General features: G+C 35.6%; 2 protein-coding genes across 2 annotated transcripts; both read right to left on the bottom strand.

Annotated features, from left to right (window-relative positions):
• Nucleotides 1–13105: 13105 nt before the first annotated feature.
• LOC113361172 (UPF0057 membrane protein At4g30660-like) lies at nt 13106–13650 on the bottom strand. Its single transcript, XM_026604508.1, has 2 exons — nt 13482–13650; nt 13106–13389 (listed from the first exon to the last, which is right to left on the bottom strand). Exons 1-2 carry the CDS (start codon nt 13563–13565, stop codon nt 13255–13257), a joined length of 219 nt encoding a protein of 72 aa, XP_026460293.1. The 5' UTR covers nt 13566–13650; the 3' UTR covers nt 13106–13254.
• Nucleotides 13651–14600: 950 nt separating this feature from the next.
• Nucleotides 14601–23404, bottom strand: LOC113355957 (SNARE-interacting protein KEULE-like). Its single transcript, XM_026598945.1, has 21 exons — nt 23093–23404; nt 22852–22910; nt 22018–22099; nt 21434–21512; nt 21271–21321; nt 21099–21195; nt 20906–20938; nt 20173–20301; nt 19797–19985; nt 19631–19714; nt 19430–19528; nt 19280–19350; nt 18813–18909; nt 18228–18353; nt 18036–18131; nt 16741–16860; nt 16542–16622; nt 16203–16417; nt 15697–15787; nt 15535–15624; nt 14601–15013 (listed from the first exon to the last, which is right to left on the bottom strand). The coding sequence occupies exons 1-21, from the start codon at nt 23169–23171 to the stop codon at nt 14963–14965; spliced, it is 2019 nt and encodes a 672-aa protein (XP_026454730.1). The 5' UTR covers nt 23172–23404; the 3' UTR covers nt 14601–14962.
• Between the last annotated feature and the right edge of the window lie 1257 nt (nt 23405–24661).

Here is a 24661-nt window from a genome sequence, read left to right as displayed (position 1 = left end):
TCACAAAGTCTGAGACGAAGAACTTTGTGACAACTTTTTATATCTTACCTATCGGTGATAAATCTCGAGAAAATCTTAAAGAAGATAGTTGTAGCTCCCCCTAATCTAGCAGCTGAGTAATCCAAGAGTTTAACTAAATAACGAGGCACTAAGAATCTAAAATATGTACTTAAGCATTCAATTAAGATATGTGTTACAAAACTTAACCCAAAACTAACCCGCTCTGAAACATATACATACAAGAAGTCCTCTTAAATGATACATATACAATACTCATTTGGTTTACAAACACAATATGAAATATAATAAACATAATAGAAGTTAACCAACTAACGAAAACAACCCTCGAAGCTTTCGATGCGCAACTCTGATCCGTCTCTGAAAACTGAAGGTGGAAAAGGGTGAGCACAGAGTTCCCAGTATGAATAACATTTAACTTTCAAGTAATCATTGGAATGATTTGGAAAAACAATGAATATATCGGATGTCGACCAATTCCTTACACATCCCATATTATACATTGATAATGAAGTCTATTGGATGTCGACCAATTCCTTACACATCCAATAACAAATCATGTTTTTCCCAAAACACTAAATGGCATCCAAAATACAGAAACAAACAATCGTGGTATATAGAACTAACTCCTTCGACAAAATAATGTATTATTGGATGTCGACCAATTCCTTACACATCTAATTGTATACATTGACAATGAAATATATTGGATGTCGACCAATTCCTTACACATCCAATATTATGCATTGATGTCGACCAATTCCTTACACATCAATGTTAGTGTCGACCAGTTCCTTACACAACAAAATGAAGGAGCGTATTCTATATACTTTCGGAATTTAAAGAAAACAATGCATAATCAGATATGCATGAATTTTTTAAACATAAACTTTTGTAAAAGAAAACAACAACGGTTTCAAAAGAGTTAAAAGTATTCCCACCTCTTTTGATGACAAGCCACGCCTACCTCGAGATCCACGATCGACTGGTTCATCCTTTGAATCGATCGTGGTTAAATAGACTAACTGTTAATCACACAAGAAGTCTAAGAAGCTAGCCAAAAGGCTCACACAAGAATCATACAAGTCTTTCTAATGATTCTAGTCATATTTAAGGTTCTACATCTTTTATTTATCTATCTTTAGCATAACTAAGATTTACTAATTGAATTGGGTTGGTTCTATAGTCTATTAGATAAGTCTTGTGCATATCTACAACTTTGTAGAAGAAGCCAAAGGTTAATTCGGACCATAAGTGGTACAAACACTAATTAAGATTGATGCCCCTAAGCCCAACCCATGGGCCTGATCTGGCACGGCCCACTACACAAGACCTGACCCAACTGGGTCAATCTAACAGTCCCTGACGGTCAAAGGGTCAACTAACAGTCCACGTCAAGTCAAAGCCCAGGGTAAAAAAAGTCAAAGACTAAATCGGTCAACTGAGTCGAGACTGGTCCACTGAGTCAAATCGGATCAACTCAGTTAGATACCCTGAGTCAGCTAGGTATAAAAACAGTCAGATAACCTGACTGGGATGTCTAACAAGCCTAATTCCCAAGAACCTAAGTTTATACAATCATTATACATTTCATTCATTCAAAGAAAACTTCAAGATTAATACACAAATACGACTGCAATTTAAGCCTATCTGCAATTGCAGTAGCAAGCCTCCAGTGGAGATATAATCTATTTCCTACAATCATCAATATAGTTACAATCTTTCACTAGAGAGGTTCAACTCAACACCCTTATCTAACCTTCATCCCTACAACATAGCCACATAACATCTCATTCAATTTCTTTAGTCATAACTTTTAACTCTTCCCTGCAACTGATATAAATCAATTAACATTACCAGAATCTATGTTCCTGCAATACAGCTCAACCGCAACACAATCTGGCCCAATTCAGTTAAACTCTTCTTCTTTCTTTTCAGTTATAACTGCCCAGTTCAACAACATCAACACATAACCAAATATCAATATCTATTATCTTCAATCCACACAACCCCAACAATAACATCCACTCAACCAGACCAACCCATAACATATTCTCCAGTTCACTACCATCTCGATTCAATAAAACCATTACCTTTCCTCTACAACAAACCTTTCCTTGTATTCAACAACATTCCAGTAGCTACCACATCAACAACAATACTCAAATCGATCCCACAACCAATTCGGTTCACAACACCTGCAATCTCCATCAAGCACAAGTCCTCTTAAACGGAAACACAATACTCAACTGATATTCAAACCCCAATTCATTCATACCACCACCAGTAAACAACACCACAATCAATCCATCCAAAATAACTTCAATTCAACATACACATAATAGTTACCTAAATGTCAGTTTCATTATACTTTCGTTAACAACTCATAACTCATCTCCAACTTAGATATATTCACAGAACCTCAACAATTATAACCATTCAAATCAAAATACTAAAATTCAGATAATTTAGAGGCTTACAAAACTTAACCATCATCCTCTAGCCTTTTGGTTACACCATCATCCTCTAGCCTTTTGGTTACAAAACTTAACCCAAAACTAACCCGCTATGAAACATATATATACAAGAAGTCCTCTCAAATGATACATATACAATAGTCATTTGGTTTACCGATACAATATGAAATATAATAAACATAATAGAAGTTAACCAACTAACGAAAACAACCCTCGAAGCTTTCGCTGCGCAACTCTGATCTGTCTCTGAAAACTGAAGGTGGAAAAGGGTGAGCACAGAGTGCCCATTAGGAATAACATTTAAATTTCAAGTAATCATTGGAATGATTTGGAAAAACAATGAATATATCGGGTGTCGACCAATTCCTTACACATCCCATATTATACATTGATAATGAAGTCTATTGGATGTCGACCAATTCCTTACACATCCAATAACAAATCATGTTTTTCCCAAAACACTAAATGGCATCCAAAATACAGAAACAAACAATCGTGGTATATAGAACTAACTCCTTCGACAAAACAATGTATTATTGGATGTCGACCAATTCCTTACACATCCAATTGTATACATTGACAATGAAATATATTGGATGTCGACCAATTCCTTACACATCCAATATTATGCATTGATGTCGTCCAATTACTTACACATCAATGTTGGTGTCGACCAATTCCTTACACACCAAAATGAAGGAGCGTATTCTATATACTTTCGAAATTTAAAGAAAACAATGCATAATCAGATAATTGTGAATTTGTTAAACATAAAATTTTGTAAAAGAAAACAAAAATGGTTTCAAAAGAGTTAAAAGTATTACCACCTCTTTTGATGACAAGCCACGCCTACCTCGAGATCCACGATCCACTGGTTCATCCTTTGAATCGATCGTTGTTAAATATACTAACTGTTAATCACACAAAAAGTCTAAGAAGCTAGCCAAAAGGCTCACACAAGAATCATACAAATCTTTCTAATGATTATAGTCCCATTTAAGGTTATACATCTTTTATTTATCTATCTTTAGGATATCTAAGGTTTACTAATTGAAATGGATTGGTTCTATAGTCTATTAGATAAGTCTTGTGCATATCAACAACTTTGTAGAAGAAGCCAAAGGTTAATTCGGACCATAAGTGGTCCAAACACTAATTAAGATTGATGCCCCTAAGGCCAATCCCATGGGCCTAATCGGGAATGGCCCACTACAAAAGACCTGACCCAACTGGGTCAATCTAACGGTCACTGACGGTCAAGGGGTCAACTAACAGTCCACGTAAAGTCAAATTCCAGGATCAATGGTCAAATAAGTCAAAGACTAAATCGGTCAACTGAGCCGAGACTGGTACACTGAGTCAAATCGGATCAACTCCGTTAGATACCCTGAGTCAGCTAGGTATAAAAACAGTCAAATAATCTGACTGGGATGTCTAACAAGCCTAATACCCAAGAACCTAAGTTTATACAATCATTATACATTTTATTCATTCAAAACAAACTTCAAGATTAATACACAAATACAACTGCAATTTAATCCTATCTGCAATTGCAGTAGCAAGCCTCCAGTGGAGCTATAAGCTATTCCCTACAATCATCAATGTAGTTATAATCTTTCACTAGAGAGGTTCAACTCAAGACCCTCATCTAACCTTCATCCCTACAACATAGCCACATAACATCTCATTCAATTTATTTTGTCATAACTTTTAACTCTTCCCTTCAACTGATATAAATCAATTAACATTACCAGAATCTATGTTCCTGCAATACATCTCAACCGCAACACAATCTGGCACAATTCAGTTCAACTCTTCTTCTTTCTTTTCAGTTATAACTGCCCAGTTCAACAACATCAACACACAACCAAATATCAATATCTATTATCTTCAATCCACACAACCCCAACAATAACATCCACTCAACCAGACCAACCCATAACATATTCTCCAGTTCACTACCATCTCGATTCAATAAAACCATTACCTTTCCTATACAACAAACCTTTCCTTGTATTCAATAACATTCCAGTATCTACCACATCAACAGCAATACTCAAATCGATCCCACAACCAATTCGGTTCACAACACCTGCAATCTCCATCAAGCACAAGTCCTCTTAAACAGAAACAAATTACTCAACTAATATTCAAACCCATCATTCATACCACCACCAGTAATCAACACCACAATCAATCCATCCAAAATAACTTCAATTCAACATACACATAATAGTTACCTAAATGTCAGTTTCATTATACTTTCATTAACAACTCATAACTCATATCCAACTTAGATATATTCACAGAACCTCAACAATTATAACCATTCAAATCAAAATACTAAAATTCAGATAATTTAGAGGCTTACCCATAACACTAGCATCCTATGATTAATACTTCACCACTTACTTTAATTGGAACCCTAGAATTAACGTTCTAGACCTGAAGTTCATCACCTTCACCAGTTTCATCAATTGAAACTCAGTTCCCCCTGTAACTCCACTTTAATCCACATAACCGCCGAATACCCAAGTCTAACCATCCTCTAGGATCACCAATTTCATCTTCAAATTATTCTTTGAATTTTATTCTATAAACCCTAACTTCTTTGATTCATCGTTAAAAAAGCTTCACTTCATCGATTTAACAACAACCCATCTCTTCTTCATCCCTCAACGTCTCGATTCACTTCTCAATCTTCTATCAAAACCCTAATTCAGATCATAATCATCTTTTCTTCCTCTCTAGAACCAAATCAACTCCTAGATCCATCACTTCATCTTTGATTTATCAAGTAACATACTTTCTATGACTTAATCATGAAACTTCAACTCAATTCTTTGGAATAAAAAGTCGACAGAGAAGAAGAAAAAAATAGCAGAGAAAGAAGAACGAAGAAGAAGAAAGAAGAAGAAGAAGAAAGAAGAAGAAATAATACGATCTTTATCTTCTCAATTGAGATAAGATGACCAAAATGCTAAAGGAAACCGAGAAATGGGTAAGGGGAAGCCAGGCGGTTAAAATTAAAATGACGATTCTGCGCTTCATAATAATCTGATGATATCTTCTTTGTCCGGTGTCCGAATGACACGTTCGAGTAGTCCATTTTGCGTAAATTTTCGAGATCTATTCAACGGTACTAGCTTCGTATCTAGATCGTTGTTAGATTGATTTCTAATAATTAACGTTCGAGTTATACTAATCGAGTAATTAGCGGCTAAGACGTCTCTTAACTAGTCTAATAGCGTTGACGAGCTCGAGGGTCTTTACAATAGTACTCAAAACGATAGAACAAGTAAGATCAGAACACGCAACTACTGAGAAAATAGTTGGGTCTGGCTTCACGAATCCCAAATGAAGTCCTCAAGTCGTTAAACTAATGGGGTTTTTGAAAAACCTAGGTTAAAGGAGAATCGACTCTAGTTGCAACAAGGACACAGGAAACTGTCGGGATTAGGTTTTCCAGTTGCTAAAGTTTTCCCTTATATAGTCTTTCAAATCAGGGTTTGCTTATAGTCAAAGCTAAGATAGCTTAGTAAAAAAGCATTCAATATTCAGTGTTAGATGGACTCCTGATTTAAGATTCAACTAAGTTTGCTTTAGAATAAAGAAATCGATCTCCACCATTACATGGTCTTAGATTGTTACACACAAATGAAATATACCTTCATTTAGATATAGGTAACCGTACCTAAACATGTATATTGAGTTGGCTCAATAACAGTTAACCGAAGTTAGCCGTATGTACACTTTTGTATTAACCATATTCATAAACACTTCTAGATCAAATATGATGATCAATCAATCATGAAAGATAATCAAATGAATCTAATTGTGTTTCAAATAGAGTTGTTCAATTGTTCACTATCTCATAGAAATATATATGAACCAATTGAAACAAAATCGGATAGAAATCGTAATTGTACAAAGTACTCACACAAGTATAAATTCATGAACATTAAGCCACGGTTTGCAAAGATTGCCTTAATTCATAAATATTTAGTTCATGAGTACGAGAATCATACTTAATCGATTTTAGAACTTAAACCACTGTGTTCGCAAACCAGGTATGCAAACAACAGCTCCGGACCTTGGCCTTGTCCGGCCGTTCGTAAACCAGGTATGCAAACAGCCGTCCCGGACCCAACTCATATAGAATCGCTTGCATACTATGTAGGAAAACAAGGTTCCCGGACCTTTACAGGTAAAACCATTCGCATACTAGGTACGCTAACAAGGTTCCCGGACCTTAATCATATTAATAGAGTTCTCATACTAGGTATGCATACCGTTTTGTATCCAGACATGGTTGAATCTCCTAAACTCCCATTTAAATCATTGAAACATCCTTAGAAGACGACAATATATGTCTCACACAAGCTGTCAGCTTTAAGTATTTTCAAGTGATCGAATGATCAATACAAAACTTTCCAAGTCGACATCAAATGATTGTCTCACACAAATCATGTAAGATGTTTCAAGGCAACTTTCACATGATCATCTTTTGACTTGATATTTAGTTTCCAACAAATAAATTGTTTCCAACTAAACTCGTCAGGAATAATGATGAACATTGTTAAAGCAAAAAGCTTCCAACACATATTTCAAGAAATAGATAAACGATCTCGAAATATCAAATGTGTATAATGTAAAAGTATATATAGCTATACGACTTAGTCTCATTAGGAGATAGAATAAAATAGACTTCTGAGTGATAGATAACTTTTATTCTCCACATACCTTTTGTTGATGAAGTTCATCCAAGCTCTCCTCAGTAGATCTTCGTCTTCAATCGATGAACGCCTTCAAGTCTAAAGCTCAACTACACATTATATCCTAATCCTAGACATAGCTATAAGTAGGCTAGAAATCAAGACTATAGTTTTGATTAACTAAACTTGACAAACAAGCTTGATATGCAAAGCTTGCGAGTTCGACCGAGCAGTGCTTTAACAAGTTCCATGGGGGTTTTGGAACTAAAGAAAACTCCTGATTATTAAGGTTGATTAATTGATCAAATGCTATACCGAATTCACTAAAAAGAATGACAAAATTATGACTAGTTATTTCCATTAACTTCACAAAAAATAAACAATCACCGCAAAAAGTAAATGATTATCAAAAGGAGTATGGGGAACAACTTTTATACTTTTCAACAATCCCTTTTCTTCGACATTTAGTAAATTCCTACACAAGGCTTCCATGAAAAATAGAAAAAGGTAAGGAGATAATCGATATCCCCGTCTAAAACCCCTAGCGTGTATGAGAAAATCATTAGGAGATCCATTTATGAACACAACTAAAATTGTTGTTGATATACATTCTTTAATTAGTTTACTTCATTTTTCATTAAGCCTAATTTAGTCATGATTAGAATTAGAAAAGTCCACTCGACTCTGTCGAAAGCTTCGATATTTTGGCTCAACAATGTCTTTTTAGTTTTACTATTTCTCATTTTATGAATCACTACGTGTGCTATGACAATATTAGTTGCAATTTTTCTTTCAGGATTGAAGGCAGACTGGTATTGGGAGATTATTTTTTCAAGTAAATGTTTCACTCTACTTGCAATTATTTTAGATATAACTTTGCATGTGGTATTTGTCAAAGTAATATGTCTGAACTCACTAGGAGTTGTTGGATTCAGAGTCTTACGCATCAGGGAAATGATTGCAACATCTATTTCCTTGGAAACATACCCATATTCAAAGAATTTTTGGACCATATTCAACAAATCAGGTCCTATATGGTTTCTCGATTCTGTTGAATTTTTTTTTTGGTGGAGAAGCATATGGGGATGGACTCTTATAAGGTTCCACTGAATATGTTTTTATTTCACTCAAGCAAGGTATTTTACGTAACGTATTATTATATTCCTCGTCAATTCATTTTCGATCAAATTAATCATGTGTTTGGTCTATGGTAGGTTTCACGATAGTGACTTCCATGACTGGTTGAATACTTGGTTTAATATCCCAAATAGATACTTAAGTGCAATAGGATGACTTTGAATTCTATTCAATAATAACTTGGCATGTTTGGGAAGCAAGACATAACCTGGTATTTAGTAAACCAAACCAGAATAATGCAAAAATAATAAAAGTGACACAGTTAGATACATAAACAAATATATAAAAAAATATACGCCCCAAATTAAAACATCATACAAAATCTTTATTATAATCCTATGAAAGATAAATTTAAAAAAACTAAAAATAACCAAACAAAACCATCCCTAGAAAAAGCTTATATGGGAATACAGGTTAACATAGCTATCTCTGTGTCAGATCCCATTATAATTGTTGGAATTGTCTTAACTTTAAAAACCTTTGCAGAGGGAAATGAAGGGAAGAGAAAACCACAAGAAAAGATCTAGAAAAAAAAAGGAACAAAGGCCGCTTTCAGATGGGAAGATGGACAACTCAATAGAGTGGATTGAACATTATTTTCAAATGTGATTCAGAAGCTATTCTAATGCTACTTATTACTTATAGGAATGCACTCTAAAGCTCCAGAAAAAAGATACTTTATAAGTGAGGATTTTAAGATTCAACCTAATAGTTACATAAACTTTAAAGTAAATGACTTCGTTTAAGAATAGATGCGATATTATTGGTATCTCACATTTCATCATTCATGTAAACATACACTGGAATAATGAAAATCTAACAATAACAGTCTGAACTTTCAATTTGCTAGAAATACTTGTAATAAACACTGATCTCTAGTATCTACCTCAGCGGGGGCGCTGAAATCCTTTTAACATATGCATTAAGATAGAAACGAATTACAAACAGCAGTTAGGGACTCCTTCCTATACAAAGAATTCAGAAAGGGAGGAAAGGAGTCCCAGAGACTATTAATACTATCTAATCTAGCACGACGGGAAAGACGATCAGATATACGATTGTACAGATGCTTAGCATACACAGATTTAAAAGAAAAGACTTGGATAAAAGACACCGACACTTTTCAAGTGGATCGTTGTTCCGCCATTCAATATTAGAACTGACTCCATTAACAAAATGAACCAACTGGAGACAGTCACTGACAAAAGCAACTTTGGAGAGATTCATCTCTTCTACCCAAGAGATGGTCAAAATTAGTGTAGTGGCTTCAACACCCACCGCATCTGAAGTCAAACCAAAATCAACTCTCCCGCTTCTTACATTTCCTGCACAGTCACACCATATAACACCCAAACCCATATTAAAATCTTTAAAAGAACCATCAACGAACATGATATGATCCACTTCAGAGGTGGAGATTTTAATATCATTATAAATAGCAGAAGAACCACAATAAGGAGCAGAGATATAAGAGTTAATAAGACTCTTAGTATTGAGAATAACTCGAGGCATGTCAACTGAATATTCCTGAACATAACATCACATCTTAACTTCCAGATACTCCACATCACAATAGAACCAATAGAGGGCCGGGAGACTTTATAAGGAGAGTCAGGAAGATCAGAACTATGCCAGTAGAGAAATAAGTCATCAATCCAATCAATTTCAGAAGGGATTAAGAGATTCAACGAGAGACTGAACCAAATATGAGCAGTAATAGGGCAATCTATAAAAATGTGCTTCACAGTTTCTTCATTACTGCGACAAAGGGGACACAAAGTATCTACATCCTGATTATACATCTGAATCAAGGTATTCACAGGGAGCATATAAGCAAAAAATTTCCACATAAAAAACTTTATCTTCGGCAAACAATCAATACCCCAAACTTTCTTCCAAAAAACAGAATCCTCATAAGAAATAATATCATTCACAAATATTTTATAAGCTGATTAAATTGTAAACTTTCTATTCTTGGTATGAGCCCACATTAAAGTATCATTATGACTGAGATTTAATCTAATTGTTTTAATTCTAGTAACAATATCTTGAGAGAACAAAATAGAGAGCAGGTTAAGATTCCAGGAATTAGTATGAGGGTCTAAGAGATCCTTGAAAAAAGTAAAATCAGAACAATCAGGGTGAGTAGATAAAGGTGGATCATTCATACCAGGAATCCACACTGCATTCCAAATATTTGTGGAAGCCCCATTACAAATTTTAATAATAGAGTTAGCCTTGATAAACCTTAAGCCAATAATAATACCTTTCCATATCCAAGAAGAAGAGTCAGCAGCCTTATCTATCTCCAGCAAGTTTTGGTTGGGGAAATATTTATCTTTAAGGAAGGATGATAGAAGTAAATTAGGATTTTTCAAAATTCTCCAACCAAGCTTAGCTATGAAAACTCTATTAGTAGCATATGAATTTCTAATACCTAGACCTCCAACCCATTTTACCTAAATCCCTCCAAGAATGAAAATAAGCAGCATGCTTTGGGTTTCTTTTAGACCACCAAAATGTTCTCCGAATGGCATTTATTTTGGAGGTAACTGTCTTAGGAAGGGGAAAACAAGCCATATGATAGGTAGCCAAAGAAGATAAAACATGCTTAGTGACAACAGTTTTACCAGCAACATTGAGATTAGTCTTCTTAGTTGAATTCAGTCTAGAATAAAAGCTATCAATAAGAAAGTTGAAAGACTTAGTTTTATCTTTGTCAATAAACAGGGGAGTCCCTAAATATTTTTCAGAGTTACTGAGAAACTTCATTTTAAGAGTTTTAGACAAAATTTTGATATGCTTGTGATGCATTTTTCACTAGTAATGAAACCCGACTTTTCAAAATTAATCACATGACCTGAGGCTTTAGCAAAGATATTAATGATCTTAATGATGTTTCTAGCATAGGTTACCGAGGTTATAGCAAACAACATACAATCATCAGCAAAAAATAAATGCGAGATCAAAGGACTGTTTTTCTTAAATTTGAAACCCTGAATTAAATTATGCTCCCCAGCTTTCAAAAGCAACTGAGACAGAACATTCATGCACGAAATAAAGATATAGGGAGAAAGACAATCACCTTGTCTAATACCGCGAGAAGGAAGAAAAGTCATACCCGGCGAGCCATTAACTAACACAGAATAAGAGACTGAACTAATACACTGATGTATCATTTGACACCAGTCATCCGAGAAGCCCAGTTTTTTGAACACAGCTAGGATGAAGGACCACTCTAATCTATCGAAAGCTTTTGAAAGGTCAAGCTTAATAGCAATGCGACCATTCTTTGTTTTTTTCTTTTTCTTTTTAAAAGCATGAAGAATTTCATGAGTAATTACTATATTATCATGAATCTGCCTGATAGCAACAAAGGCAGACTGGAAAGGAGAGATAAGGGAATCTAAAATAGGTTTCAAACGATTGGTTAAAATTTTAGAAATAACTTTGTACACAGAGTTAGATAAGCTAATATGTCTGAAATCATGAGGGGTGGAGGCATTCTTGATCTTATGAATTAAAGTTATAAAAGTACAATTTATCTGTTTAAGAAGATGTTTAGATTCGAAGATATTATGAACATGAGAGATTATTTCATTTCTAACAGTGTCCTAGTTATCTTTATAGAAATCAGTCGGAAAACCATCAGGTCCCGGTGAACTCCAAGGCGCTAATGAATATAGCGTATCTTCAATTTTCTTTATCGATGGAATAGCAATTAAAAAAGCATTTAATTCATCAGAGATAATTGGAGTAACAAACTTAAGGGATTCCTCAATATCTATATTACTAGGGTTGGAAGAAGTGAAAAATTTTCTGAAATGCTTAGTGAGGAAATCGGAAACTTGTTCCCGGTTCTCCTCGTTTAAATACTACCGGTTTTCCTCATTTAAATATATTCAAGATTTAAATGTGATGCAACAATCCACATCCCCCGGTAGTGCTTGATTTGAATAAAAGGAGATGGGTCCGTGTACTACGGCCCAACACATGATGCATGTGCCATATAGTGAGGCTCCTCCCATGTCCTACCGACTTTCGCTCCCCATATACATCATTATCTCCATCTCCATGAGCTGCTAGCTGCTTATTAAAATATCTTAAATGGATTAAAAATGAGCGCACCAATATTATTGGTGTATGACTTAAACTCCCCCACGCCTTGCATAAAGTCAAATTCGAGAAATGCCATATATACCGATATCATCAATAGGATTCCCATTTCATAGTCACTGCTGGCTAAATCCAGAGGTGTTAATATTTTGCCGCACCAGAATTTACCGATCAAGAGAATTTTGGTGGTATATAAAAATCGGCACGGTCGACATAGTACCATCTTCCTTTCTGTACTATGTTTCCACGAGTCACTTTCAAAAACAAGGCTCTTTACGGTGTGTTTGGATGGGGAAGCAGAAGTCATGAGTCCAGGTATTTTGCTTGACAAAAGAATCGACTTTTCTGTTTTTAGAAGTCGTTTTGAAATTCCACACCCAAACTGACTTCTTGCTTTTTGAATTCTAGAAATCAAAAAACTCTGAATACTCGTTACCAAGAAAAGAAAAAAAAGAAAATCTCACGATATATTTGGTGCTTGCGAGTTTTCGAACAGGTCACTGGTGTCATCACTGCCCATGACACATTATATTTGACTAGTTCTTCAGTTTAGTTTGTTCCCACGATAAATTAGTTACTTAGGTCTAAAATGTTGATTGATCCATGTTTATAGCTAAAAATAATAAACAAATATACAAATAATTGGTTCAACTCAAACATAATATTTATTGATGATCTCAAGTTAAATTTAAGAACAACACATCACACTGCAAAGTGAAAATTAAAAATTAAAATCAATAAAATTACGCAGATCAGACCAAATGGGATCACGAAGAAAGATTCAGAAGAAACTACGCATCATTGATAGGGCGGTGAAGTTCACCACCAAGTTCACTGCGATCTTGAATGGCAATGACGTAAATAGCGTACACGATTCCAGGGATGTAACCCAAAATTGTTAGCAGTATGCAGATGATGAATTCCATCTGAAAAAACCACAAATCAATCAAAATAAATTAATTAAAATTTTAAAATCAAGAAACAAAATTTAGAAAGAAAAAAATGGTTAAATTCTTACACTGCAACAACCGGTCTTGAAGCAAACTCCCAAAGGAGGAAGCAAGATTGCTATCAGGATATCACAACAAGTTGCTACACCCATTTTTAATGAAGAAAAGGATTGATTTGATGAAATTGAAGAAGAAGGAGATGATGTAGAATGGAGTGTTAAATTATTGAAATGTAATGAGCCTGTTTATATAGAGAGAGTAATGTAAAGGTTGGAAAAATTAAAATAAAGTAAGAAAATAAAAAATGCCAGCAAATTCTTGATATTTTTTTTGGTGGGCCAGTGATGGATCTCATTTCCTGGATAGGATATCCGTGGTGGCCTGCTCGTTTGAAGTTTTGAAAATGAGCAACCACAAGCTCTCGAGGACTCTACAAGGAATATATTTTGCTCGCCCATTTCAGCATTTGTTTTTTTTGAACCAGTAAAAAGTTTAATGTCGACGAGTTTCAAATTCATCACAGATATTAGTTACCACAATAATTTATTACCGTATAATAGTGATATAGGTGTATTTCAGCATTTTTGATCCAATAACATCACATTCCGTATTGTGTTCAAATTATTGGTGTTTTTTCTCTTATTCATATGGTCTCCCGCTCTCTTTAGAACCCAGAAGGATATAGAAGTAGCCAAGTAAGAGCTACAGAACAAATCTAGGATTGCATTTGGATTTTGGTGTAGACTTGCATATTTTCAAGCGTTTCCTACTCGTATTTAAATCACTAATTCTGGTTTCTATACTGATATATACCTTCCACTTTGTTGATTCTTATCCTATATTTGAACCTTTTTTTCTTTCTTTCTAATTTTTATGGCAAAATATTTTATTTGAAGCTTTTGGGTACACCAACCAAAGAGATGATGTCTCATCGTGCAAAACGTGGTGTAGGGTCTGTTGAAAAAATTACGTGCAACATAGAACTTTAATCATACCGGCGAATATCTCTAATATTCCAATACTCTATAAAATTTACAAAAATCAGTAAACCTTCTGCATTTTCAATCCCAATTCACTGGGCATAATGTAGGTAGATTCGGCAGTTGGCAACAGCGATAAGGTCAACAGTGTTGGGGTGGGTATGCAGACTAGTCTGCGGCTGCTGTGTTATTTTTGCCAGAAGTACAGGAGAGGAGTAACATTTCTGTAATTTTTCATTTCACCCATCGTTACGTAACTATCTATATACACGTACAATGTGAGAAAGTTTCAGTAGTTTTTTACATACATACTGCTGCAAAAATGAAAGCTGAGATATGGTGTGAGAAGGAACTAGACATAAGAAAGTTCTGGCAGAAGAGACCTCCCCATTCTTCTGCTTTCAAATCGTATACTTCCAGCACAGCTGCGTCTCTTCGGCTCCAAACGCTCCAGTTAGTTTCAGCAAGATGTTTCACAAACAGAAAAGAAAAAAGAAATAATGACATTTCTTTCTTATGGACCTACAATTAAACATGAGAAGGGTTCACATCCGAAAACATCAGCTTCATTAAATGTGCAGATCATCGACTGAAAGTTCCTTTGTGAGCATCTTCATTTTCTGCAACACAAGGAAACCCCAAAGTATCAGTATCAAAAGAAAAAAAAATTCCGACTCATGTTTGTACAGAATATGGCCAGTCTCTATTTGTAACTTTTCTACAGTTTTATGTTTTTATACTTAGAAAAGTAGACCATTCTCAGTAAAACCTGCCTATTTCGGATCAAAGGTAAAAGGTGCACCATAAAACATATGTAGTCAAATATGATTTCAGTGACAAAGTTTAAAAGAATGTGATTCAGTGAGAATGTTTTCATAACCATGGAATTGCAACTGTTAACAGTATATCCAATTTTTTATTTTGAATTGATTAAACATTTCTGATGTTTCTGCGTCTGTAACCATAAGGAACATGGTTTCATTATGACAGGACGTCCAGAAATTCTCTTTTTACCCACAGCTACTCTTAAGGACACAAACCAACTGGATTGTGATATGAGCAGTTATAAAAGCTATATTTTCAAATTCAGCCGCCTCCATTTATGATATAGAAAAGCAGCAAAAACATAAACAGTAGTTACCGTGATAAATTCTGGAGGATCATCAAGACTAGATGAACCAAGGACAACTTCCCTCTTCAATTTTGCGGTAAGCTTATGGCAAACCCGTAGCTGAAAAAGAACCACCATCTAATAAAAACCAGAAGCACACCATCTAAAGCATATGACAGAACTTTGTCTTACCTCTGATCGAGTAGCTCCACCAATGATAAAGACGAAAATACGTTGACCCATCCTTTTAAAATCGCTAGATGCATGCCGTAACACTGAGTCACTAAAAATACAACAGAAGAGCAAATGTTAAGTACAACTTGAAATTAAAGATTGATCGAGTGCAATCATATAACAACCAAAGAAGATAAAAAAAATTATGCATGTGGTTTCTAGGAAAACTTCTAATGTTGCAGGCTTCAGATACTCAAAGGCGGAAAACAATGACAAATTTCCTTCCCTTCTTAGAGAAACAAAGGCATACTTGGAGGTCAAGCTGTGATGAAAAAACATTCGAGACACACATACAAAAATGAAACTGTAAAACTGATTTCAGGAATCATGTTCGTAAACTTGGAGGTCAAGCTGTGATGTAGAACATCAATGACCTGTGGCATTCAACCAGGACAGTATCTGAACAAATGTAAATAACACATGATGATAACAGATTATTTGAAGGGTAATAAAATCATGAGTACCTTGAATACCCATCATCAGAACCCCGAGGTCGAGCCCATGTGGCAGTCCGCCTTGATCTCATAGAATGAGCTGCTGCAACAGGAGCTTGACTTGTCCTTGCTGATGCACTTGGGAGGGACCTATTTGATGTTATTGTTGTAGAAGGATTAGGTTCGTTCATACATGCATATTCATTCTTTGGTAGTTCGCCTTTGCTAACCTTCTCAATCAGTTCCTGAAAAATGGCAAAATGACGGAACCATAAGAATTACTACTGGCTCATACATAGTGTTCACATGTCTTTCCTAGGAGAAACTTACTACACAACATCAGGTTTTACCAACTTCTACTCAATATACCTCTATCACAGGGTAAAATCGTGAGAGTGCCCAAGTTTCTTCTTCCTCCCCCGTTCGGTCTTTTCTAGCTGCATGTTTCCTCTATAAATAACAAAAGAAAGTGAATAAAGTTACTAGAAACAGGGTCTTGAACTGACCAAACAGGAAGAAAACCAATTTCTACATAGCTTTATAGCTTCCCAGTACATCAAAGTTTTACCTTCTGAGCATCAAACTTCAGCGAGAATCCAGCAAGTGAATTTTTTTTGTTATCAGAAGCTCCCTCAAATAATTTCAAATTGTTTACAGCATTCATGTCGTCAGGGGATATCTTTGCCAACTGTAAGAGTATAAATAGTAAGCATTTCAAATTTATAATTGCGGAATCAGATTTAGTTTCGCCAAGAAGAAAGAGTACTCTGGCCTACTTCTGAAAAAGTAAAAAAGAAATGAAGGAATGGAAGCATGTTGTGCGCAAGAATAGTGAAAATTACAAGAATAAATTCTTGAAAAGGGGGGAGTGTGTACACACTAAAAAAAAAGGTATAAAAGTTTCTACACTAACAATCAAATACACGGGGAACGGGTTGTACCGCCACTGTCCCCAAGTGTCAAGGGCTTCGAGGAGCAATGTTTGATATGATGTATGACGGGATAACTCCGATCAAAACTAACTTAGGAAGGCAATGTTATAGACAAATCTTGCATATGAAGAGACTGACCCTAAACCTAAAAGTTGTGGAGAGCAAATGTGGGCTATGGCGTATGATGGGATAACCTTAATCAAAATTAAATTAGGAAGGGAATGATATAGCATATAAAGAGACTGAACCTAAATCTAAAAGTTGTAAAGAATAACAAGGAATGAACTCCATAAACAACAATTTGAGAGCCAGAAAAGGACGAATCAAGACCTAAATTTTTACATTGATTATTTCAAAGGTCGAGCTATTGTTTAAGAGGGCCATATATGCCGGATAAAATACAGATCTAAACAACCCAGTGTGAAGAAAAATGTAACGAACAGCCTTAGACTTATCGATACGCCAGAACTATATCATAGAAATATCAAAAAATTGACACTAACCATGCATGATGCAAGTAATATTCTTTAGATAAGATGATCATAAGCGAAAATGAAAAGCAACTAGATAAACTACCAACAATCATGAAATGAACTATCGTTTTTAATGACGTTCTTTGAGATGAACTAATTCAAAAGTGAGGAGAGGAACGCCTGTAAAACTGAGATTCTCAAGAATGAGATTAAATTAACGATAACATATTCGAGTAGCTTTCAATGACCAAATTTAAGGCAGCTTACTTATGGGATTGAGGCAAAGGCAAGATAAAACTGTGAGACTGAGAGTATATCGACCTTTAAACTTTTACATCCCAGTGGTGCATATATTGAAAAAAAACAGCTTCTAACCTCATCGTTATGATTCTGAGGTACCATATCTAATTTTGGAGTCATAGATTAGTAGTCGCTTAAGGAGTTAAAAAGCAACCTACCTGCATCAACTTGGTACCTTTGTCACCCTCAAACTTCTCAGGATAGACACACGCATATATCATCATCAAACGCAACTTATTTTCAGGAGATGCATCCTGCATAAGATAGGGAAATTAACCTGATCAAAATGAAAAGGTAATTACTTTTTCCTGAGTTTCAAACATATATCCAATTCCAAATTTCCAAGTTACCTGCTTTAATCGTAGAAAGTTGATAAGTTCCTTTGAGCCAGCATCTCCAAAAACAAGATCCTGCTCCAGTTGGCCAAGATCTCGCAGCCCCAACTCCCTAATAAGCCTATTAATTTTTCCCGCAATCTACAATAGAGTAGAATCATTACCCAGTGATTAGTATCAAATCAGTACACATCCTGTATAACTGTACTACAGACTGCTTTATCAGATTGGATTAGTTAGTTTTACTTATGAATCTAGCCTATGACGGTCATCTACCATCCTCTAGGTTAAGCAGCTGTTATGGAGAGCATTAAAACAATTTACAGCGTAAGAGAATCATAGTCATTTTTAACTCAGCCTTGACGAGCTAGCTGCTAGGTAAGCAAATATGGCAGCTCTATCCCAAATTCTGGATCATTTAATTGCAATATAATTATATCACCAGATGAAGTAATAAACCAAAAATAGAGCACGTTATATGCACTGCAAGCAGCAGCAGCAGGGACACATTACACTCTATTAGGAGTGCACTTGAAATTCTGAACCCAGCTAAAGATGCTGCATATAACCATAAAAAGATTTATTACTCAGGAAACTAACCTCTACATGGAGGGAGAGCTTATCCATTTGTTCATTATACTGTGGTAGGGCTTGGACCATCTTTTGTAAATCTCGAGTTGACAGTTCACCGCCATCTCTGTAAAAAGAGACATGGAATCGGGATAATAAACACATGAACTGAAAAGACATCATTCTAATACACATTCAGAAAAATTCTGGACTAAGGATCCCACATCTTTCCATGAAAGCCAATCAACTATAAACGCACCAACCGTAAGACTTAAATTTCGAATACTATTCTTTTTACACATGTTTTATTGAAGTTAGAGTGACCCTATACCAACTTATGATCATACAGTTAATACAACTATGTTAGATACATCCAGAAAAGATATAAGGAACACATTATGTATATTTCCAAACATTGCCATCATCTTAATTTACTACATTGATGAAATTGAAATGACTCAATGCTCATTGAATAACAGAAACCGCATACAACAAACCTTGATTGAAATTGCGCAGCTTTATTTTTTGAAACAAAATTTGTCATCTTCTCATGCAATCTTTCGCTAGCCTGTAATACATGTACAAGGATCAAAATATAATCTCCCCAACTTCCTGCAGACATACAAAATCTAAGAGATCAGACATACATCTGCAATATGTGCATGGCGTAGCTCCAGCCACACAGGATCGTGGTCCTCCAAAAGAACTTCCTTCTTCTCAGGTTCACCACCTGACTTGCTTGGAACCTAACAGCATATTAGTAATGTATCAGAATATGAAATGTAAAATCAAAATTGCATGTAACAATAATAGCGGGATTACTGGAGTAAGAATTAATTGCGACATACCTCGTGAACATATTTATTCCCATCCAAGTTTAATAAGTCATGGCACATGGCATCATAAGTCCATTCATGAATTACTGGGGCAATCTGAAGGTGTCAAGCCATATATTAGTAAGAAAAACTAAATTGAGCATAAGCATTCTCTTTCAAAAAAAGAAACATCACTTACATGGTCTACAGATCTGTCCAAGATTAGCAACTCGCACGTTTCTGACTGGGGAAAGTGAGGTATGCTGCTTTTGTATTTTGTAATACAGTTCCACACAGAGGCGGCAAGCTTTGTAGGAATTAAATCTCGAAATGTCGTCTCTGTGGAATCGTCAACCTTCGCAGCACGGTAACGAACATATGGAAGCTCCTGAAGAACGTCAATGAACAACAAATTGAAGATAATTAAGTACTAGATTCGTAGGATAGTTAGTTATGACAGTCATAAACATTGCTCCATATTTGTTTCTGGTACATAAATTGATTGTGGATGTTACAGAAGTCCAACATGAAGACTTATTGAAGGTAATCAATGTACAAAACTTTTAAATCCGTACTCTTAGTGAAGCAAATACTGTAGCAATCCGAGTAGCCATCACATCCAAACAAGCCTCATGTTGGCGAGTGTTCTGCATGTTTTCCCCATACAACTCCTCAAGTGCTCTCTCATTATCAGTGACAAATCCCTACAAGATTAATCACAAAAAAGAACAGTTACAAAAAATGAATAACCATTAGCAGCTCCTGCCCAATATATATTACATGAGACAATCTTCTGTTATAGGTCCTTGGGTAAGTTAAATTCATTTTATTTATATCCTCCCTGCATTTTGAAACAACTGAAACCGGCATGCAGATGTCAGACATATTCATGCTTTAAATTTCGATCAAATTCTAGAATCCCCCAATACTAATGTACGTGAAAGAAGTAGGATTGGAGGCATTCCATCCATTTTTTAAAGTCTATTCCTCTCAATGCTTTCGTTCACCATTATTGGATCGAAGAAGTTATGAACTTTGTTATCTGTACCTCACTTGGATATACCATATAGGGACGTCCACCCACGAGATATGGTATGCCAAGAAACTTTCCATACAAAGGCATATCTAACATCATCTAAGGTTTTTATTGACGGTATAACACCGATTCTATTCTCCATAAAAATATTAATGCTAAGAAGTAAGGCAATGGAGACCTTCAAAAAATAAGGATTCATGGAAATCTATCACCCTCAAGTAACTCACTTTCACACAGGATGTTTAGTATTAAATTTTTCTGTCAATAAATACCTGGCTATCCATTGCGAAGTACTCTAGATTCATCTGCAAGGTAAACCAAAATGGAAATAAATCAGTACATAATATAAACTCTATATCTGGTTAGCAAGCTGAATACAGCATCTAACTACCAACAGAAAAAAATAAACATCCAAGATCCATGTCTCCAAAAGCATAAGAAGATGAGCATAATAAGAAACTTGACCTCTCTCAATGCACCAATACGAGGCAAAACACTTGTATCGTTCTTGATAAGATTAACCAATTCCTTTGGAATTGGCGAACTGAAGAAGACATACGCCCTGAAACAAATCACTACAATATTAATTACTAACGCCAAAATAAAACAAGAGTTTCTAGATACGTCTTTCACGTACTTCTTGTACAATGGCACCCTTCCTGACATGTCAGACAAAAACATGACAACACTGCACAATGCAAGAAACAAGAGTCAGAATCAAACTTGTCAAACCCTAAAGATCATTTAGGTAATCCAAATGCATCGACGAGGAAATAGAAGAATGAGGGAAACAAAATTACTTCTCTCTTAAAGGCTGTATGAAATATATCGCATCCATGGAGGGTAATGGCTGCCTTCGCCTGTATAGATCTTCCACCACTGCAATAAACATTGAAGAGTAGTTAACACTAGGGAACTCAAAACAGTAAAATTCTTAAATCACTACTACACCCAACAGAGATCCCCTCGGCAGACAGAATTAAGACCAGGAACAATTTCCTAAGAATTTGACTACTTTAACAAATTTGACTACTAGAATATATATAACCTAGAAGATTCAGTATGTACTTTGCATCAACTGCATATCAGAACTACCAAGCGAGACCAAATTACAAAAGTGCCAGGTTCGTTTAGTCGTTCACAAATCAAACAAGATCGTTCACAGCTGTCTAGCTTTGGATTGTATTTTTTTTTTTTGTTGCTAAGTTTGGATTGTAAAATAAGCTCAAGAGGCTTATAAATATTGACATCCACAGCATTTCAGAAACACATACAAAAAAATTGACATCCAACGACAAATGCCATGATCACACAAAACATGACATATAGCACAGAGAAACATCAAACTACATCAGGATTTGGGAAATGCATCCATGTTGCTTACATGACACTCCTTCGTCTGTAATGTCTGCCATCTTGCAAGAGCAAGACATGACTTTAACTGTAACTTTGTCCATGATGAGAACCTGCATAATCAGTTAAATTGACAGAATAAGCCCCACTGAATAGTGGACAAAGGTCTGTGAAAATCACAAAGTAAAGAACCAAAAGACCAAATCAAATTTGACAGTGTAAAGATGTATTCCAAGAAGGAGAAACGGTATCAAATCTTAAATGCTAGTCTAGAAAAGTTACAACAAGAAGGAAGCAACAAACGTAGCACAACTGCCAGGAATTTTAAAATGACTAATTTCAAATCAAAATGTTTGTCACATTACTTCCAACACACATTGTTTAGTACAAATCCAACTCAAGTTACAGTAGATTATGACTGACTTCAACTATAATAGATTATGGTTTGCATGCCAGACTAATACAGAAACTTGCATTTTTACTTTTGATGCTTGGTCAATTACCCAATTAATATACTATTTAAAGTTCAGCACACAAGGAAAACATTTAATATCAACCTTGGTAGGATAATAAATAAAGTGTCTGTATCTCCTAAACGCTACAATGCCATGTCTCACATTTTTCAACCAGAAATCAAATTCTGCCTAGTAAATGTTTTGTTGGAAAACCATTATGCACCAAAATTCGCATCTTCTAATAAACTTTTGAGTTACCATACAACTGCAAATTGTGCTGGACATAAGAAACATGGCGAATTTGAATGTTATAGACAGCATGCTAATAATTGGCGAGAAGCCAAAGGAGATTCACACACAGCACATAAAAACAGCAACTAGAATGTTGAAAGCATGTTAAAAAAGAATACCTTCCATGTTGATTTTGAATCACCTGTTTTGGCCGAACGAAGCATTTCCTGCAGCAAACCTGTAAACAAAGAAACCATCAATGGACATTTCATGATCATCATAGATTCATCATAAGAAATGTCCTACACTTCAAAAAAAAAAACTCTAAAAAATTCACAAAAATGAAATTTTGCCTATTGTCGTGAAATTCAAGGTAAATAAAAATTGACAAAAATGAAATGAGATGGTAAAAATACTCACGATCACGGCTAATTTGCCGGAAGGTTTTATATTCAGAGGAGGAGGCATGAGAAGACGAATCAGAATCCGACATAGACATTGTTTGAAAAACTCTTGATTTGATCAAAGTTGTGTCACACTACTCAATCATTGATTGATTTTGAAGCGGAAAAGATGAAAGAAACCGTGGAAATGAAGATTCAAAAGGCCGGAGAAATGATTTCAGAGCCGTGGTTTTGATGAAATTTCGGAATGGAGAAGAACGAGTCTCTTTGCTCTATTTTTCTCTCATTTTTTCTGTGTAATTTCCAGAATTTATATGTGTTGAATTGAATTCCCAAATTTGAATCCCGTAATTTCATTTCATTTTTGTCTATTTAGATATTGGTCCTTCCGAGTCTTTGACCGAGATCCTTGTAGTGGGAATCAAGTCATGGCTCGTGATAATCCAAGATGCTACCCAAATATGACAAATTTAGGTGCCAATTTATAAGGCCGGTCGGGCCTCTTGTTGCTGGGTACCTTTTAAAATTGAATTTGATGGGAACAGGTGATAAATCCCTTGTTGGCAGGTCAGTTAGTCCCCAAAAAAGAAAATGACTGGTCGGATACCGATGGTGGCCGTGTCAGATCAGCGGCTCGATGGATTTAGCCTGGGCAGCTGTTCCGGATCGGACATCATCGGTCGGGCGGGATGTACATGGTGGGAATGCATTGGGAAGCGGATTAGTGCGGAGATTGCAAGCGAGATGGAAAGCCGAATTGGCGGTATAGTTGGTTGAGCGAAGAGTGTTCCCCTTGACAACAAGGGCGCTGAGGCGGTCTGGCCACGCCGGCGCGACATCAAATGTCTGCAGCACTCACGGTCTAAACGGTGCGGATTAGCTCTCCCCAAAATCACCCAACCCGTTGCGCATTAAGGGAACAAAGGATAATCTTCACCTGGAAACAGGTGATAAAAGACCGGCCAATACCCAGTGGTGTACGCTTTCATGTGTGTGCATGTTTTACAGAATGCAAATGATATTTTTAGTCTTGTATTATTTCATCAAATATTGTTATCCTTTATATATTAACCTGTGTATGGATGCATAGATCGACGAAAAACCCGAATTAGTGTTCAAAATTGTGTGGACGCGGTTTGAAAACGGGATCACGCTTGGATCGAGTGGAGTTTTGATCAGTGTTTAGTCATTTATATAAAATTTAATAAGTAAAACATACAAGGAAAAGAAAAGACTTTTATGTATATCAATGCAGTTTTTGCTGAAATGTCATTGCTAACTTGTCATCTTTGACAGGCTCAAGTGAACCAGGAAGTCTATTTTGGAAGCTGTTTCGTACACTAAAGGGACTCCAGGTGTAATCTACAACTACACAAGGACAAGATAAATATTACTCCAACTATATTATGGTCAAGTAATTAGACCGTTGTACTACTTTTCCAAATCAGGTCCTCCCTTGACCATTCCTAGCCTAATTAACTGAAAAGATATCAAAGATTATGGCCGTTCTTTTTTCTAGCAAAAAAAAAAAAATTTGTGGATGTCAAACCAACCTAGAGTCTAGATCCTCTGCAACCAGTGCTGT

Source organism: Papaver somniferum, chromosome 3 (assembly GCF_003573695.1).
Source record: "Papaver somniferum cultivar HN1 chromosome 3, ASM357369v1, whole genome shotgun sequence".
Classification (NCBI taxonomy): Eukaryota; Viridiplantae; Streptophyta; class Magnoliopsida; order Ranunculales; family Papaveraceae; genus Papaver; species Papaver somniferum.
This window is presented reverse-complemented; position numbering and strand designations above follow the sequence as displayed.

What these genes read in the sequence shown, in the direction of transcription:
- LOC113355957 (XM_026598945.1), bottom strand. Translation starts at nt 23,171, where the DNA reads ATGTCTATGTCGGATTCTGATTCGTCTTCTCATGCCTCCTCCTCTGAA. An exon ending in AGGGTGCCATTGTACAAGAA is followed by an intron (nt 21,196 to 21,270) that starts GTACGTGAAAGA and finishes GATTTGTTTCAG; the next exon opens with GGCGTATGTCTTCTTCAGTT. An exon ending in AGCTCTCCCTCCATGTAGAG is followed by an intron (nt 18,354 to 18,812) that starts GTTAGTTTCCTG and finishes ACTCTATTGTAG; the next exon opens with ATTGCGGGAAAAATTAATAG.
- LOC113361172 (XM_026604508.1), bottom strand. Translation starts at nt 13,565, where the DNA reads ATGGGTGTAGCAACTTGTTGTGATATCCTGATAGCAATCTTGCTTCCT. An exon ending in TCAAGACCGGTTGTTGCAGT is followed by an intron (nt 13,390 to 13,481) that starts GTAAGAATTTAA and finishes TGGTTTTTTCAG; the next exon opens with ATGGAATTCATCATCTGCAT.